Here is a 16,835-nt window from a genome sequence, read left to right on the forward strand (position 1 = left end):
GATCAGGATTCTTCTATAGAATCTTTGATCAAAATGTTCATTAATGGTAGCTGGCACCATCCAGTTCTTCTGGTCTCATGGCAAAGGAGACAGTTGTTCATGGAGGCAATTAGCTACGCAGTCCATATCCTCCTCCCATTTCTGATTTTTCTTCTTCCTCTGTTGCTCCAGGCGAATCGAGACCAATTTTTGTGCCTTGGATGGCCACTTTTAAGTCTTTAAGACCCCTGGCAGTATACGGCGAACTAGGAGGTAGAACAGAAACACTAAACATGTTAACAGGCCAGTTAACTGAGGTGCCCCATGAAACCATGACCCTAAACCTCCAAACTAAGGAACCAAATCCTATGAAGTTTTTGGTTGTATAAAAGCAACCTCAGCAGCTACTTTTTTTTTTTGTCCTCGTTGTAAATATATCTACCACACAACTTTTGCCAGTTCAACTTTTTATAAGTGTACACCTTATTGACGGCAATTACAATATTCAGCTGTGCAACCCTATCCTTAATCAATGCGATTTTTCCGTTACCATTAAGCCTCACTTTCCCCCTCCCTCCTACTCCTGGTAACCACTAAGAAACTTTGTTCTCTATATTTGTCTTTTCTTATCTCTTTATATTAGTGAGGTTATACAATATTTGTTCTTTAGTGGTTGACTTAGCATAATGTGTTCAAGCTCCATTCATATTGTATCATGTATCAAGACTTCATTTCTCCTTCTGCCTGAGTAGTATTCCATTGTATGTATGTATCACATTTTGTTTATCCATTCATCTGTTGATGGGCATTTAGGTTATTTCCACCTTTTGGCTATTGTGAATAGTGTTGCAATGAACATTGGTGTACAAGTCTTGGTCAAGACACTTGAATCTTTTTAAACCTCTTTTTCCTTACCTATAAAATGGGGATAATATTAGTACATTTCTCACGGGGTTATTCGAAGCATTAAATGGAGGATTACATAAAGATCAGTTGAGTGTCTGGCATACAGCAAATGCTCATAAATGTTAATTATTATCATTATTGGAAGTGGCCACCTTAGCCAATAGATCCAGATTCAACCATTCCTTCTATAACCACAAACTTTGAAGACCTTCAAATTGTTCCAAAACACACAAACGTGTATATATTTAAAATTGCTCCAGAAGAAAGAAAAGTATTGCGCACAGAGGTCCCACCCTGCCCCCCTCCAATTCCTAGGCATATTTCCCTGATCAGTGTGTCCAAGAAATGATTTTCAGTTTGTGTCAGTCACACAGAAGCCCTGTCCAGATGGTGCCCAGGCCTCTAGGCCTGGGTGGTCTGCTGCCTGGAGGGTAGTCATAGGTCCCTCAGGTGGGGCAGGGGGTGGAGTGCCTGGGTCCCGTAGAATGTCCTCATATAGGCTTGGAACTGACCCCGAAGGCCGCCGTTGAGCCCCAGTCTGCTCCAGCAGGGTTCTGAGCAAGCCCACATTGAGAGTGGATTCTGCCCCAGGCTCAGGGAATAGGGTGGGAGGCCCCCCTCATCTGGCAAGTGTGTCCACAGTAGAAGCAGGAGCTCAGCTGAAGCCACGTCTGGGGGACACAGGTGGCAAAGGAGGGGGAAGCATCTGTCAAGCCAGCAGTGTCGGGCAAACCAGGCCAGCAGCAGTTTGAAGATCTCACTTCGAAGCAGGGGGCTGGAGGGGCCAAGGGCCAGGCTGGCCTCCAGATCCCGCTCCCATTGCTCCTTTTGTACCCGTTGCCCCACAGCCTGGAGCATGGCCTTGGGCCACCCACTGCTCAAGAGCAGCTCCAGCTCCAGTGCCTCAAGTCTGGCCCCCTCCTCACCTAGCACTGCCAGGGCTCAGCGACACAGGGGCAGCCCTGGGCTCCCTGCCCCCTCAGCCTGGCCCAGCCGGCTGCTGTGCCAGCTCCACAAAGGGTGTCAGCCATCATGGCCCCAGCCTGCATAGGCACTGGCACAAGAGTTCAAAGGGGGGCAATACCCCATTGGGTTGCTCCTTTTCAGCTGCTATTCCCCCAAGCACCTTCTTCCACACATTAGGGGGAGCTTGGGACCTCAGCCTACCATCCCTATCTGGCTGGAGCTGCAAGGCCTTATGGGTGGCGCCCCAGGCAGCGTAGGAAGGGCTTGGAAAATTGTGTTAGGCTAGGCCGGCTGGTCTTCTATCAGCTTGGTCCTCAGCAGGTGTGCCACTTTGAGCTCTGCTAGCTCAGTCCAGGAAGCCTCCTCATCATCCCCAGCCACCAGCTGGGCCTTGAGCTGCTCCAAGCCCCAGTAATCCCGAGGCTTGGCCCTCAGTGTGTTCAACAGTACAGATGGGGGGAGATGGCCCTGGAGGATGGTGGCCAGGGCCTGAGGCGCCCTGAAGGTGCTGTTATGTCTCAGTTCCTCTGGGGTAAGCTGGGTGCCCCGCAGGCCCCACCACTGGTAGTACCCACAGGCCTCCTCGAACACCAGGTCCTCAGCTGAAGGCAGCTCAAGGCCCTGTGGGGCTTCCCAGCCCACTGGAAACAGACCCACTGGTAAAAACAAACGAAGAACCCCCCCAGACCTCCAGCTCTTCCTCATCTTCTAAGCCAGGGGTTGGGGACTCCAGCAGATGCACTAGGTCTGTACTTAGGACCTTCCTCTCAGCAGTTGCCCACTGCCCATGTCCAAGGTGGAGCCCAGCACACAGGCCAGGATGCCGTGAAATGTTCCCAGTGCTGCAGGCCTCTGTGGGCCTACAGGTGCCTCATGCAGGGTTCCCACAGGCCGGGTACCACCGTGGGAATGCACCAGGCTCACAGTGCCCCTGAAATCAAGTAACAACAGGCCCTGGGGGGTTGGGGCCCAAGTATGTACAGTCAGTGGCTGCTTGGGAGACAATAGCCCAGGAAGGCCTCAGAGCAGGATCCGGAAGTCCCGTGTATCTCCTCATCCAGGATGCAGGCTCTTACTGTGGGCACCATCACCTTTCCCTTGCCTGGGCTCCAGATGAGCAGAATGTGGGCCACCCCGGGCCAGGTGGTGGCAGTGGGTACCAGGAAGAGGTCCCTACCGGAGGCCAGCAGCCCAGAAGAGGGGCAGCGGTGCAGCAGGATGTGTGTTGGTCCCAGGGTGGGGACTGCCTCCCCACTGGGATCCAGGGCTCAGACACCCACACGGTGGCTGAAAGTGCCTGTGGGCCGGCCTGACACTCCTCACACCACACCAGTTGCCCTCTGGGCGCTGCCACAGCCACCACGCGAGCCCCCCCCCCCCTTGGGCACAGCTTGGTGCTTTGCAGCAGCTTTCAGCCAGGCCCCACCCCCACACCCCGCACCTCAGCCAGACCACTCCCCCAGACTAGGACCAGCCCCTGCCTGGCCGGCCCCAGTAGGAAGAAGGCATCTAATGGTGGGGGGTGGCCAGGTGGCCAAGCACGCTCCAGCTCTGCTGCAGGCCCACGCACTGCCACCAGCAACTGCGGGGCTGGGGCTTCTGGGGGTGGCAATGTTACTGGAATAAGGTTCTTGCCTCTTACTGGTTAAGAATGAGCAGGTAAGGCACCTAGTTTTCCACACAAGCAAAGCTTTATTGAAGAGGTTTGCAAGTGGAGACGAGGAGGGCCTAGAGCAAAGCTTGCCCCTTTCTCACAGAACAAAAGATGGGCCCAAGTTTTTAAAAGTTCTTGGCTGGGGAATGATTCATGTTTATTCATAGACACAGGCAGGGATATGTTAACTAAGGTGCTAGCAGCAGCTTTCCAAGATGGCTCCTGTCCTGGAGGCCTCTGGGATTCGTAGCAGGACTTATTATGGGGTGTCTTGCCTGCGCAGTCTCTCCTTCCCTGGGTTTGATTCCCGGACTGGGGCGGTAGTCCCTCATTGCCCGTGGTGGAAGGTCACACAGCGGTCACAGGTGAATGTTTGCGCATGTCCCTGGGCCTGGTTTTCTCCAGCTGTTTCTGTAAGGCAACTGTAAAGACGTTTGTGGACTCTTTTTAGATACCCTGCCCCATCCTTCTGGGGAATGGCTTTGTTTCTGTGCCCTGGCCCATTTCTTGTTACTTTGTTTGCAGATTTGGAGGCCCTTTTGTTCTCTGTTTTACTTAGGCTCTAGGGTCCACACTCAACCCCCTATTACCTCCCTGATAGTATACCCTATTTCTCTTTTACTTGCTTCTTTAACCACAGCAGTCTCTTTGCTATTCCTCAAACAGGCACCTTCTCATCTCAGGGCCTTTGCTCCCTGTCTTAGCAGCAGCAGCGGCAGGTGGCCATCTTCTGGGCTGCTGCAGACTCGAACCGCTGGGTCCCCAGCCAGCAATTCCCAGAGGAGGGCCAGCCGCTGAAGTCGCTGAGGTCTGAGCAGGGGCAGAGTCCCTGCATGCTTCGTGGTGCCGCCCAGCATGACCAGCACCAACTGCCCCGTGGGGCGAAGCCTGGCTCTCGGCCTGGGGTTTCAGGGGAGGTGGAGAGCGGGGTGAGACTTCTGTCCTTGGTAAAGTCAGGTGAGCCGAGGCGGCTGGGACATAGATTCCCCCCACCCCCATCCGCACCCCAGGCCCACCAGGCTAGCTCAAGGCTTGCACGGCTTTACGCCTGGATCCCGAGACTGAGAGTGTCCCTCTCCCAAGGCTTTTCTCTGTCTCCAAGCCTCGCTTTCTCACCCCAATTTATTCATTCATTTAGTCATGACATTTTTATTAAGCACCTACTATGTGCCTGGCTCTAAGTAGACAGTGATGAACGAAATAGAAATTCTCAACCTCATGAAGATGACAATTAGTGGAAATAAAAACTAACACTTCCATAGCACTTACTGTGTGACAAGAGCCCCTCCCCCCTTTACAGATGTGGAAGATGAGGCACAGAGAGATTAAGTTACTTGACCAAGATCACACAGCTATTGAACGATAGAGGTGGGATATCAAAGGCAGGCAGTCTGGCCGCTCCAATGATTAGTGCATCAAACCGTTTTACTATATCAACAATTCATCAAAACCAACAGTTTGCTGGCAAACAAAATTAAATTTACTTTAGAAGAACTGAGTCTGTGTGTAATCTTTCCAGCAACACCTATAAATTTATATGAATGGGCCCTTCCACCCCTTGGTTGCCTTTTCAGGTTATTTGGTCTTGCTCCTCCTTCCAAGGTCAGTCATTCTTCACGAGCCCTGGCTCCCTCCTCTTGCCCTCCTACCTTCCCCAAGGAACCTGCGTCCATTTCTGTTTCATCAGCCTCATTCTGTCCTCTTGTTCTCAGCATAGGAACACCCTCTAGTCTGTCCTGTTTCAGAATTCACACTTTCATCATCACCTGCACACCTCCACCCTTATCACTTCTCTTATTTTTCACTATTCATTCCTCAAACCACTACTAAAATAGCTTTGTCGAGGTTTTCGAGGACATTTTTATTTCCTTTTCTCTCTGAAACATTTTGACAACCTCCTTATTGCAAGTCCCTCCTGTGGTTTCCATGGCATCTTTTCCCTCAGACTCTCTCTTTTATATAGTACTATCTTTTTTTTTTTTTATCTTTGGAGTTTCATTTCTCATTGGTTCATCTTCCTTCACCATTCTTTAAATGTTGTTGCTCTCTCTTCCACCTCATTTCCATCTTTGGACTTCTTGTCTTTTTTTACTGTTTCCTCTTCCTGGGCTATCTCCCTCTATCAAGGCTTGACCGTTACCTCTAAGGCAATAGCTCCAAAATCTGCAAGTACCTACAGCTCAGACAGCTTGCTGAGTTCCCATAAATGGTATCCAAATACCTACTAAATATTTCTGACTGGGTATTTCACAGGCAATTCAATTTCAACATACCCTAAACATCATCTTCCTTCTCAAATTTTCTCCTCCTCCAGTTGTTCCTAGTTGCCACAGGATTTCTTTCATCTTTGTATCCTCGATCTTAAGGCAGAGCCTGACACAAAGAAAGACCTCAATAGATGTTTGGTGAAAAAATGTCTAAGCTTGTGTAAGCATATGTTTCTGTGTGTAATATCACTTGAGTTTTTTGGTTAAAAGTGTCAGAAATAGACCATGGCTATCTTAAGTAAAAATGAAATTTATTACACGAATATATTTTTTTATCTTAAGTAAAAATGAAATTTATTACACGAATATAAGAGGCTCACACAACCTGCAGGAGACAAGAGGAACTGACTTGGAAAAAGAGCAGGAACCGGAACCAAGGCACTCTCTAAAGACTGAGAAATAGAACTCACAACAACTATTTTTCAGCAGGATACCATCCAGGATACCATCGTCTCTGACGCTACAGAACTTGGTCATTGTGCTGGAGAACAGCACAACCTATTTAATCACTCTGAACCACTGTTTTCTTATATATATCTATGTCATAAAGTCACTATATGGTTGAATGAGAATATATATATGTGTGTATACACACATACATTATATTATATACACACACAATATACATTATAGATACACTATTGGAACAGTGCTTGGCATATCTTATTTAATCTTACATTTTGCATATGAACAAACCAAGACTTAAAAATAATAAATTATTTAGGGAGGTTAAGTAACTTGCTGAATTAACACAAGGTGCTTTGCACATAGAAGGCACACAATAAGTATTTGTTGAATGAATGCGTTTGTTTCCAATCTTTCACTGGTACAATGTTGTAATAAATATCTTCGAACATACATCCTCCCAGGCTTTGCCAATGTTTCTAGAGGATACAGTCCTTCCTGGAAGTGGAACCGTCGAGTCCAAAAAGTCCGTCATATTTAAAAAACTGCTAGTGCAACTTGCATCCAGTACTCAATACATGCGTCCTCTGCCAATTTTCTTCTGACGATGTCTTTCGAGAGCGGTACTCCTTGTTGTGCTTGCTGGGAATTGTGGTCTGAGAATAGTCCTCAGGAAGCCGGCGGGAACGAGCACGTCACGCCGGCGGGAACGAGCACGTCACGCCGGCGGCCTTTAGGACCTGGAGTGGCACGGCGAACCGGGGTCGGGGGAGGTTGGGAGCGCGCCCATGAGCCGGAAGCAGCGGCAGTATCGGTGGCGTCGGGAGCGAGCGGACCCGGGAGCGGCGCGGGTGGAGGAGGGCGTGCCCGGGGCTCGGTAAGCGGCACTGGCTAGGGCTGGTCCCCGAACCTGGCCACTGCCGCAGATCCTGCCAGACCAGGCCTTTGCCCCGAGGCGGCTCTGTGGGGCGGCCTGGGGGCGGGGCCTGCCCTTGCGCAAAGGACGACCGGGGTGATCCGGGGGGTGGGGACAGCAGCTGAGGCGGGCCAAGGCTGCCAGCGGCGGGGAAGGCTGGCCCGGGGCGACTGAGCTGAGCGAGAAGCCGTCCCTCGGGACACCAGGTGCCAGTCAGCTCCGTCCGTCGCCGCGCCTCAGAAGGCCCCCCCACCCGAGGCTCTGACATTTGACCCCAGCACTGGGCTGACCCCGAGCTCTCCAGCTGCTTCTCCGCCCAGGTTGTTTCCGCCCCTGGTTGGACTTCGCCCAGTTTGGCCGAAGAACGAGGGCGTGAAGCAAGACCTGTGAGGGCTAGAGGAAGGCCGGTTTGTCCGAGGTCGTCCCCGTTTTCGGTCTCTGTCTCCACACAGGCTCACTGTAGCTACCATGTTTTCTTGGGCTTAGTTGGTTGAGCTAGGGAACGGAACCCGTTCCCGGGCAGGTATGGGGATGAAGCAAGAGGAGACAAAACTGGCTCCCCGGGAAGGAGTGCGGCTCCTGGAGAATAGGAAAGTAGAGACTTGGGCCGGGCCCCAGGTGCGTGTCTGGATCATCAGACCCTCGTCAATTCCTACCCCCAGAAAAAGTTTTCAGCGTGATGACATCGGTTTCTTTGCTGTTCTGTGCTCTCAGTGACTTTGTCAGCTAGGACAAGTACAGTTTGTGTCTCTGCACTTAATTTCGCAGGAGTTAATTGAAATTGTTTTGGGTGTGCTGCCAGTTGGATTTTGTGCACAGTACTTCCCCTGTGAAGGCTCTGGGAATATAAGATCAGCCAGAGTCGAGGGAAAGGATTGTTAGGATCCCTCTTGTTAGGCTTGCAAAGGGGCAATTCCCATTCTTTGCTTGGTGAATAGGAGAGCCTTTGGCATTTTCATTGAAGTTTTAGCATTATAATCCATTTACTTGTTCAACATTTGTATAATGAAAGTAAAACTTGAAAACTCCAAAGCAGTTGTATGAAAGTTGAAATTTCACATGGAATCTAGTTCAGGAATCCATAAAATTTGGAAGAACTGGCCAAATAACAAATTGATCCATTTCACAGTGATCCAAATTGAACTATTTATTCAACACACATTTATTGAGCACTTACTGTGTAACTCACACTGGGGTTAGAAATATGAGTACTTTTTCTCCAGGACATTAGAGAAACATTCAGATGAAAATTTGTCGTGCTCTGTGTTATGTATGTATATAAAGAAATTGACGCCGTGTGAAGAGAATACTGCAGAAGGGCCATTATCTGGGAGAGTCAGGGAAAATAGTCACAGGGAGGAGATACTTGAATTGAATGTTGAAGGATGAGTAGGAACTAGCACAAGTGAGGAAATGCATTCCAGTCAGAGATAACAACGTTAGCAAAGGCATGGTAAAAGCATGAGGGGGGGCAGGGCATAGTGTTTAAGTCTCAGAAGTTTGTCCAAAACAAGATGTGTGGTGGTGAAATTGCCGGGTGATAAGGCTGTGGGAGTGGGGAGCCATTGGAGCTTTTTAAGTTAGGGAGTGACAGAAGGGCAAGTTAAAGTAATGAGAAATGAGGCAGTGAGACTAATTAGAGCTGTTGAAGAGTGTGGCAGTGGTAAGGAAGATGAGGGGAATAGATTTTACACCTGTTTCTGAGATAGATGCAACAGGACTTAGTGACTATTTGGGGAAAGAGAGTATGTAAAGTTTCTAACTTGAGAGACTGGTGGATGAGGATTTCATTGATTAATGTATGATTAGGAAAAGTAGACTATGGAGTGGGCATGGAAAGAGATACAGAGGAGATAGTCTTGCATTCTGAAATCATGTTGTTTGTGGATGTACACATGGAGATATTAGTAGGCAGCTAGAAGTAAGGAAGCCTTGTGAGCTTGATATTTTGGCAGTAGCTCTAAGCGAGGGCATATATGAATAAAATCTTTGGAAAAGATATTTATTTTGCTTGTTTATAAAAAAATCTCAGAGTATGCACTTCTTTGACTTTACTGAACTCCTCAAGGCAGGGACCATAACTTAGTAATTTTGGAGTTCCTTTTTGTCTTACACAAAATAAAAAAAAAAGGAAGGAAGAAGTCCAAGCTGCACTGAAGGCGTTAGTGGAAAACAAGGCTCAGGAATTGATAGAATGTCAGTCGAGATGGTTCAACAAATGGATGCCGTGTTGGAAGTGCTCACATGTCTATGCTAAGAAATTTGGAAGACAGCTACCTGGCCAACTGACTGGAAGAGATCCATATTTATGCCTATTCCCAAGAAAGGTGATCCAACTGAACATGGAATTTATCAAACAATATCATTAATATCATGTGCAAGTGAAATTTTGCTGAAGATCATTCAAAAGTGGATGCAGCAGTATATCGACAGAGAACTTCCAGAAATTCAGTCTGGATTCAAAAAAGGACGTGGAACCAGGGATATCATTGCTGAGGTCAGGTGGATCTTGGCTGAAAGCAGAGAATACCAGAAGGATGTTTACCTGTGTTTTATTGACTATGCAAAGGTATTCTACTGTGTGGATTACAACAAATTATGAATAACATTGCGAAGAATGGGAATTTCAGAACACTTAATTGTGCTCATGAGGAGCCTGTACATAGATCAAGAGGCAGTTGTTCAGACAGAACAAGGGGATACTGAATGGTTTAAAGTCAGGAAAGGTGTGCATCGGGGTTGTATCCTTTCACCATACCTATACAATCTGCATACTGAGCAAATAAACCAAGAAGCTGGACTACGTAAAGAAGAATGGGGCATCAGGATTGGTGGAAGACTCATTAATGATCTGCGGTATGCAGATGGCAGAACCTTGCTTGCTGAAAGTGAAGAGGACTTGAAGCACTTACTGATGAAGATCAAAGATCACAGCCTTCAGTTTGGATTGCACCTCAACATATAAAAAAAGTCCTCAAAACTGGACAAATAAGCAACATCATGATAAATGGAGAAAAGATTGAAGTTGTCAAGAATTCCATTTCACTTGGATCTACAACAGCGCCACGGAAGCAGCAGTCAGGAAATCAAAAGATGAGTTGCACTGAGTAAATTTGCTGCAAAAGACCTCTTTAAAATGTTGAAAAGCAAAGATGTCGCCTTGAAGACTAAGGTGCTCCTGACCCAAGCCATGGTATTTTCAGTTGCATCATATGCATGTGAAAGCTGGACAGTGAATAAAGAAGACCGAAGAAGAATTGACACCTTTGAATTGTGGTGTTGGAGAAGGATATTGATTATACCATAGACTGCCAAAAGAATGAACAAATCTGTCTTGGAAGAAGTACAACCAGAATGTTCCTTAGAAGCAACGATGGCGAGACTGTGTCTTACACGCTTTGGACATGTTGTCAGGAGAGATCAGTCCCTGGAGAAGGACATCATGCTTGGTAAAGTAGAGGGTGAGCAAAAAAGAGGAAGACCCTCAACGAGATGGATTGACACAGTGGCTGCAGCAATGGGCTCAAGCATAACAACGATTGTAGGCATGGTGCAGGACTGGGCAGTGTTTCGTTCTGTTTTACATAGGGTCGCTATGCGTTGGAACCAACTCGACGGCACCTAATAACAACAACAAACAAACAAAAACCCAAACCCATTTCCGTTGAGTTGATCCTGACTCATAGCAAACCTACAGGACAGAATAGAACTGCCCCATACAGTTTCCGAGGATTCAAACCACTGACCTTTTAGTTAACAGCCGTGCTCTTAGCCACTGCACTACCAGGGCTCCTGTCATACACTAAGGCTGTATTATCATAAGGTTTCCATAGATGTTAGATATCAAACTAGCAGGAAATCAGTTTATTTTGGATGGTTGCCAAGTTACCATTTCAGCTTCCTTTAAGAAGGTCATGGGAGTCTGTCTTATAATTTTCATTTTATACTTAGGTGGTATTCATGAGGCTTGTGTGCTTTAGGAGGAAAGGAAATGAGAAGATATGAGTGACATTGTGCTGCTCGAGGAAGTGCAGGACTTGAGCAGGAAACACTATTAATCTACAGGAGGCTCCTGTTCATTGAGAAGAGGCTCTCACAGTGAATTCTCATTTTGGGAGATGTCAGAAAGATGTGGTTTTCAGTCGGAGTTTCCTGAGATCTTGTCAACTTGGGGTTGGTTCCTCCTGAAGGTGCAAGTGCATTCCTTCTTATGTAATACAACTTGAAAGGGAAGCTGAGATAGTCATATTTGTTTAAACCTCTTCATCTGTATTGTTAGTTTGTGAAACTAGGCACACCGAGTAGATGCTGATGGGACTGGATTGAATTCCCTTCCCTGAAGCCGGTTCACATCTAGTATACAGGCTTATGGGTGATACACCTAGAGTAGAGATATCTTCCTGGTTTTGCCACTTGCTACTTGTCTTGGGAGTCATCAAGTTATTTCCTCTTTCAAGTGTTGGTTAAACACCCACTCTTCTGAGAGGAACACTGTCTAGAGCACACTTAAGGTATGGACCCTGCCCTCTAGTAGCTCATGTGCTTTCTTCATTAATTTTGTTCTCTCCTAACATCCAGAAAGTAGGGGTGATGCTTGCCAGGCCATATCCTGAGTTGACTGACTTTTCTTGGATAAAGTGGGAATGCTAATATTATGGATATCAGCTTGGAGTTTCTGTAGAATTGTGACTAACTGAGTTTGGAATTTGAATGTTTTGTTAGCACTCAAGTTTTTGCAGTAATGGGGCATTCTTACAGAGAGAGGCTACCAGAGGGAACGATTTAGAAGCTGTACCAGTCACTAGCTGTGTTACTTTGGGCAAGGTAAAATCCTCATAGTGAAGTACAGGAATAGTACCTACTTCATCTGGTTATTACAGGGTTTAGATGTTCTTGTTGTTAGGTGCCATTGAGTCAGTTCTGACTCAGCAACCCTGTGCACAACAGAACCAAACACTGCCTCATCCTGCACCGTGCTTACAGTCATCGTACACTGCCTCGTCCTGTACCGTGCTTGCAGTCATTGTACACTGCCTCGTCCTGCACCATGCTTGCAGTCACTGTACACTGCCTCGTCCTGCACCGTGCCTACAGTCATTGTACACTGCCTCGTCCTGCACCGTGCTTGCAGTCATTGTACACTGCCTCGTCCTGCACCGTGCCTACAGTCACTGTTACGCTTGAGCTTGTTGTTGCGGCCACTGTGTCAGTCCGTCTCACTGAGGGTCTTCTTTTTTGCTGACCCTCTACCAAACATGGTGTCCTTCTCCAGGGACTGGTTCCTCCTGATAACGTGTTCAAAGTATGTGAAATGAAGTCTCTTTGTCCCTGCTTCTAAGGAACATTCTGGCTGTACTTCTTCCCAGACAGATTTGTTTGTTCTTCTGGCAGTCCATGGTATATTCAGTATTCTTTACGAACACCATAATTAGACACAGTATATATAAAGCACTTAGAACAGTACCAAGTATATAGTGAATACTCAGTAGTGTTATTTATTATTATTGTCCCCTTGGATGGGAGGCTGTGCTCTGAAAGATTAGGATGAATGTGTGATGAATTCCATCCCCAGGAATTAAAAAAGAAAAGCGATAGAACAAAGGGATGTTGGTCTCTCCATGGAGGGAATTCAGAGAGGTGGCTTCAAGAATGCAGGCTTCACTCTGCTTTCATTTTGGAGATTTAAAAGATTAGGAGTGACTAGCAGTAAAAACCATTACAGTGGAAGGGGGTTATAGGCTTGTTTTAGGGCCAGTCTGTGGGGTGGAATTGGGGGAACCTTTGTCTCATGCTACTGAGAGAAACCTGGGAGAGGAACCATGTGGCATAGTTGGATGTGAATCCAGAAAGTGATCCAAATCACTGATGCCTTCGGAAAATAGGAAAGAAGCACATAAGGAGCTGGCTTGAGAAATGAGGGGTTGGAGTTTGGAGGTAGAAAAGCTGTGCATTCTCTTAAATGCTTATAGTGCTAGTATTTACCTCCAGAGAGTGTGGTAGGCCTTGTAGAAGTACTTGAGGATTGGGTAACTTCCACCTAAAGAGGTAAGATTAAAAACAAAACAAAACAAACCCCTGTACCTAGAGGAACTAGGAAACCTTTAGGAGAGTCAGGGCAGGAGAAGGGAGATTGTGGCTATCACATTTCAGTTTCTCGCTTGATATAAACATGTTACTTTCTCTTGGGTATTGGCTCATGTCCAGGCAGTGGCAATATTTGATTTAGTCACAAGTCCTGGGCAGATAGCTACATATGATTTTCATCTCTTTCACTAGGCATTCCACAATATACTATGACTATACTAGTCTTGTAGCAATTTCCTCTCACAGACAGACTGTGGCTAAGATCCCAAAGGAAGGGATATGCATTGCTGAGTTAAGTTTGGGTGAATGAGATGCAGGTAGGTGAATGTTGCTCCAGTGCCTTTTCTAGAGACTGCAGAAGTTTTATTCATCCTCTCAATAATCTTTTGTCCAGATGCTTCTTTCCTTTCAAATCCTGGTTTAAAGCTTAGGTGAATAATTCTCAAACCTTAGTGAGTATGAGAATTACTTGGGGCAGGGTTTTTCAACCTTTGCACCACTGACATTTTTGGATAATTCTTTGTTGCAGGGAGAGAGAGGAGAGGCTGTCCTGTTTACTGTAGGATGTTTAGCAGCATCCCTGGCTTCCACCTACTAGACGCTAGTACCACTTCCTGTCCAAGTTGTGACAACCAAAAATGTCTTCAGACATTGCCAGGTGCCCCTGTGAGACAAAATTGCTGCGGTTGAGAACTACTGATGAAGATCAAGACCGCAACCTTCAATATGGATTACACCTCAACATAAAACAAAAATCCTCACAACTGGACCAATGAGCAACATCATGATAAACTGAGAAAATATTGAAGTTGTCAAGGATTTCAGAGTACATGGATTGACTGTCAACACCCACGAAAGCAGCAGTCAAGAAATCAAAGAATGTATTGGGCAATTCTGTTGCAAAGTAACTCTTTGAAGTATTGAAAAGCAAAGATGTTACACTGAAAACTAAGATGCAACTGACCGAAGCCATAGCGTTTTCAGTTGCCTCATATGCATGCAAAAGCTGAATGATGAATAAGGAAGACAGAAGAACTGACACTTTTGAATTGTGGCATTGGCAAAGAACAGTGAATATGCCATGGACTGCCAAAAGAACAAACAAATCTGTCTTGGAAGAAATACAACCAGAATGCACCTTAGAAGCAAAGAAACTTTGAACATGTTACCAGAAGGGACCAGGCCCTGGAGAAGAGCATCATGTTTGGTAAAGACAAGAGTCAGTGAAAAAGAGAAGACCCTCAATAAGATGAATTGACACAGCGGCTACAACAGTGAGCTCAAGCATAGCAATGACTGTGGGGATGGCACAGGACCTGGCAGTGTTGTACTCAGTTGCACATAGGGTTGCTATGAGTTGGAACAGATTTGAAAGAGGAAGACCCTCAATGAAATGAATTGACACAATGGCTGTAACAATGGGCTGGAGCATAACAACAACTGTGAGGATGGTGCAGGACCCAGCAGTGTTCTGTTTATTTCAGCCCTGAGTTGGAACTGACTGTATGGCACCTAACAACAACATACAGTGGAATACTATTCAACAATACAGAAGAATGAGTTCCTAAAACATCTTGGAACACAGACAAACTTGGAGAATATTATGTTGAGTGAAATAACTCAATCACAGAGAGACAAATATTGTGTGTTCTCACTTTTATGAAATGACAGGAACAGGCAAATGTACAGAAACTAATGTTCAAGGCAAGGCCAAGATGGTGGAATTGTCAGACATTTCCTGTGGTCATTCGTACAATAGGTTGTTTAATAAGAGAAAAAGAGAAAACCTCTGACCTAATCAGATGCGCCTAACTTAATCAAGCAGAGTCCACGAAAACCAGGGACTGAACATATTTGAATGGCAGTAACTTGACATGGTTTTCCAACCAAGAGCCTGCAGATGCAGCATTAGCCTGCAGGTTTTTCAGTAAGAGAAAGAAAAAAACCTCTGATTTAATCAAATGTGCCTAACTTAATCATGCAGAATCCAAGAAACCAAGGGACTGCACATATTTGAATGTGAGTAACTTCACATGCTTTTCCAACTAATACTGCAGGAGCAGTGTTAGCTTGAAGGTTTTTCAATAACAGAAAAAAAAACCCTCTGCTCGAATCAAATGTGCTAACTTAATCAAGTAGAATCTTAGAAAACAAGGGACTGCATATATTTGAATGGGAGTAACTTTACGTGCTTTTCCAACCAAGACTCTACAGATGCCTATTGTTAGCTTGCATATTGTTTTCTTGGATTCTACTTGATTAAGTTAGACAATCATTTGATGATTTCAGATATTTTTTTTTCTCTCATTGAGGAACATACAAGCTAATGGTGCATCTATAGAATCTAGTTGGAAAAGCATGTAAACTTACTGGCTTTCAAATACATGCATTCCCTTGTTTTCTTGTATTCTACTTGATTAAGTTAGACAATGATTTGATTAGATCAGATTTTTTTTCTCTTATTGAAAACATGCAAGCTAATTTTGCATCTGCAGAATCTTAGTTGGAAAAGCATGTACAGTTTCTCCCGTTGAAATATGTGCAGTCCCTTGTTTTCTTGGATACCACTTCATTAAATTAGATGATGAGTTGTTTAAATCTGAAGGTTTTTTCTCTTACTGAAAAACATGCAAGGTAACGTTGTACCTGCTGAATCTTAGTTGGAAAAGCATGTAAAGTTCCTCCCATTCAAATACGTACTTGGAATGGTTTGATTAATGCAAAGCTTTTTTTCCCTTATTGAATAACATGCAAGCTAATGTTGCATCCGCAGAATGTTAGTTGGACCAGCATGTAAAGTTACTCCAATTCATATACCTGCAGTCCCTTGTTTTCTTAGATTCTACTTCATTAAGTTAGACTATGATTTGTTTAATCAGAGGTTTTTTCTCTTATTGAAAACATGCAAGCTAATGTTGCATCTGCAGATTCCTAGTTGGAAAAGCATGTACAGTTATTCCCATTCAAATACGTGCAGTCCCTTGTTTTCCTGGATTCTACTTAAGTTAGACGATGATTAAATCAGAGGTTTTCTTCTCTTATTGAAATACATGCATGCTAATGTTGCATCTGCAGGATGTTAGTTGGAAGAGCATGTGAAGTTACTCCATTCAAGTATGTGCAATCCCTTGCTTTCTTGGATTCTACTTGATAAAGTTAGACGATGATTTGATTAAATCAGACATCTTTTTCTCTTATTGAAAAACACACAAAGTAATGGTGCACCAGCAGAATCTTAGTTGGAAAAGCATGTAAAGTTATTCCCGTTCAAATACGTGCAGTCCCTTGTTTTCCTGGATTCTCCTTGGGTAAGTTAGACGATGATTTGATTAATCAGAGGTTTTTTTCCTGTTACTGAAAAACATGCAAGCTAGTGTTGCATCTGCAGAATCTTAGTTGGAAAAGCATGTAAAGTTATTCCCATTGAAATATGTGCAGGCCCTCGTTTTCTTGAATTCTACTTGATTAAGTTAGACGATGATTTGAGTAAATCAGAGGTTTTTTTTTTTCTCTTAATGAACAACATGGAAGCTAATGTTGCACCTGCTGAATCTTAGTCGTAAAAGCATGTAAAAGTTCCTCCCATTCAAATACGTGCAGTCCCTTGTTTTCTTGGGTTCTACTTGGTTGAGTTAGACAATGAATTGATTAAATCAGG

General features: G+C 45.3%; 1 protein-coding gene and 1 pseudogene across 1 annotated transcript in view; one reads left to right on the top strand and one right to left on the bottom strand.

Annotated features, from left to right (window-relative positions):
* Positions 1-922: 922 nt before the first annotated feature.
* Positions 923-4,362, bottom strand: LOC100654600 (BLOC-2 complex member HPS6-like; annotated as a pseudogene).
* A 2,026-nt stretch (positions 4,363-6,388) lies between these two features.
* LOC100654884 (phosphatidylinositol 3,4,5-trisphosphate 3-phosphatase TPTE2-like) overlaps positions 6,389-16,835 on the top strand; it is a 311,464-nt gene continuing 301,017 nt past the window's right edge. Inside the window, exon 1 of the mRNA XM_064270194.1 lies at positions 6,389-7,054. Within this exon, the coding sequence (XP_064126264.1) occupies positions 6,966-7,054 (89 nt within the window). The 5' untranslated portion in view covers positions 6,389-6,965. The remainder of the gene's footprint in view (positions 7,055-16,835) is intronic.

Source organism: Loxodonta africana, chromosome 17 (genome assembly GCF_030014295.1).
Source record: "Loxodonta africana isolate mLoxAfr1 chromosome 17, mLoxAfr1.hap2, whole genome shotgun sequence".
In the NCBI taxonomy this organism is placed as follows: Eukaryota; Metazoa; Chordata; class Mammalia; order Proboscidea; family Elephantidae; genus Loxodonta; species Loxodonta africana.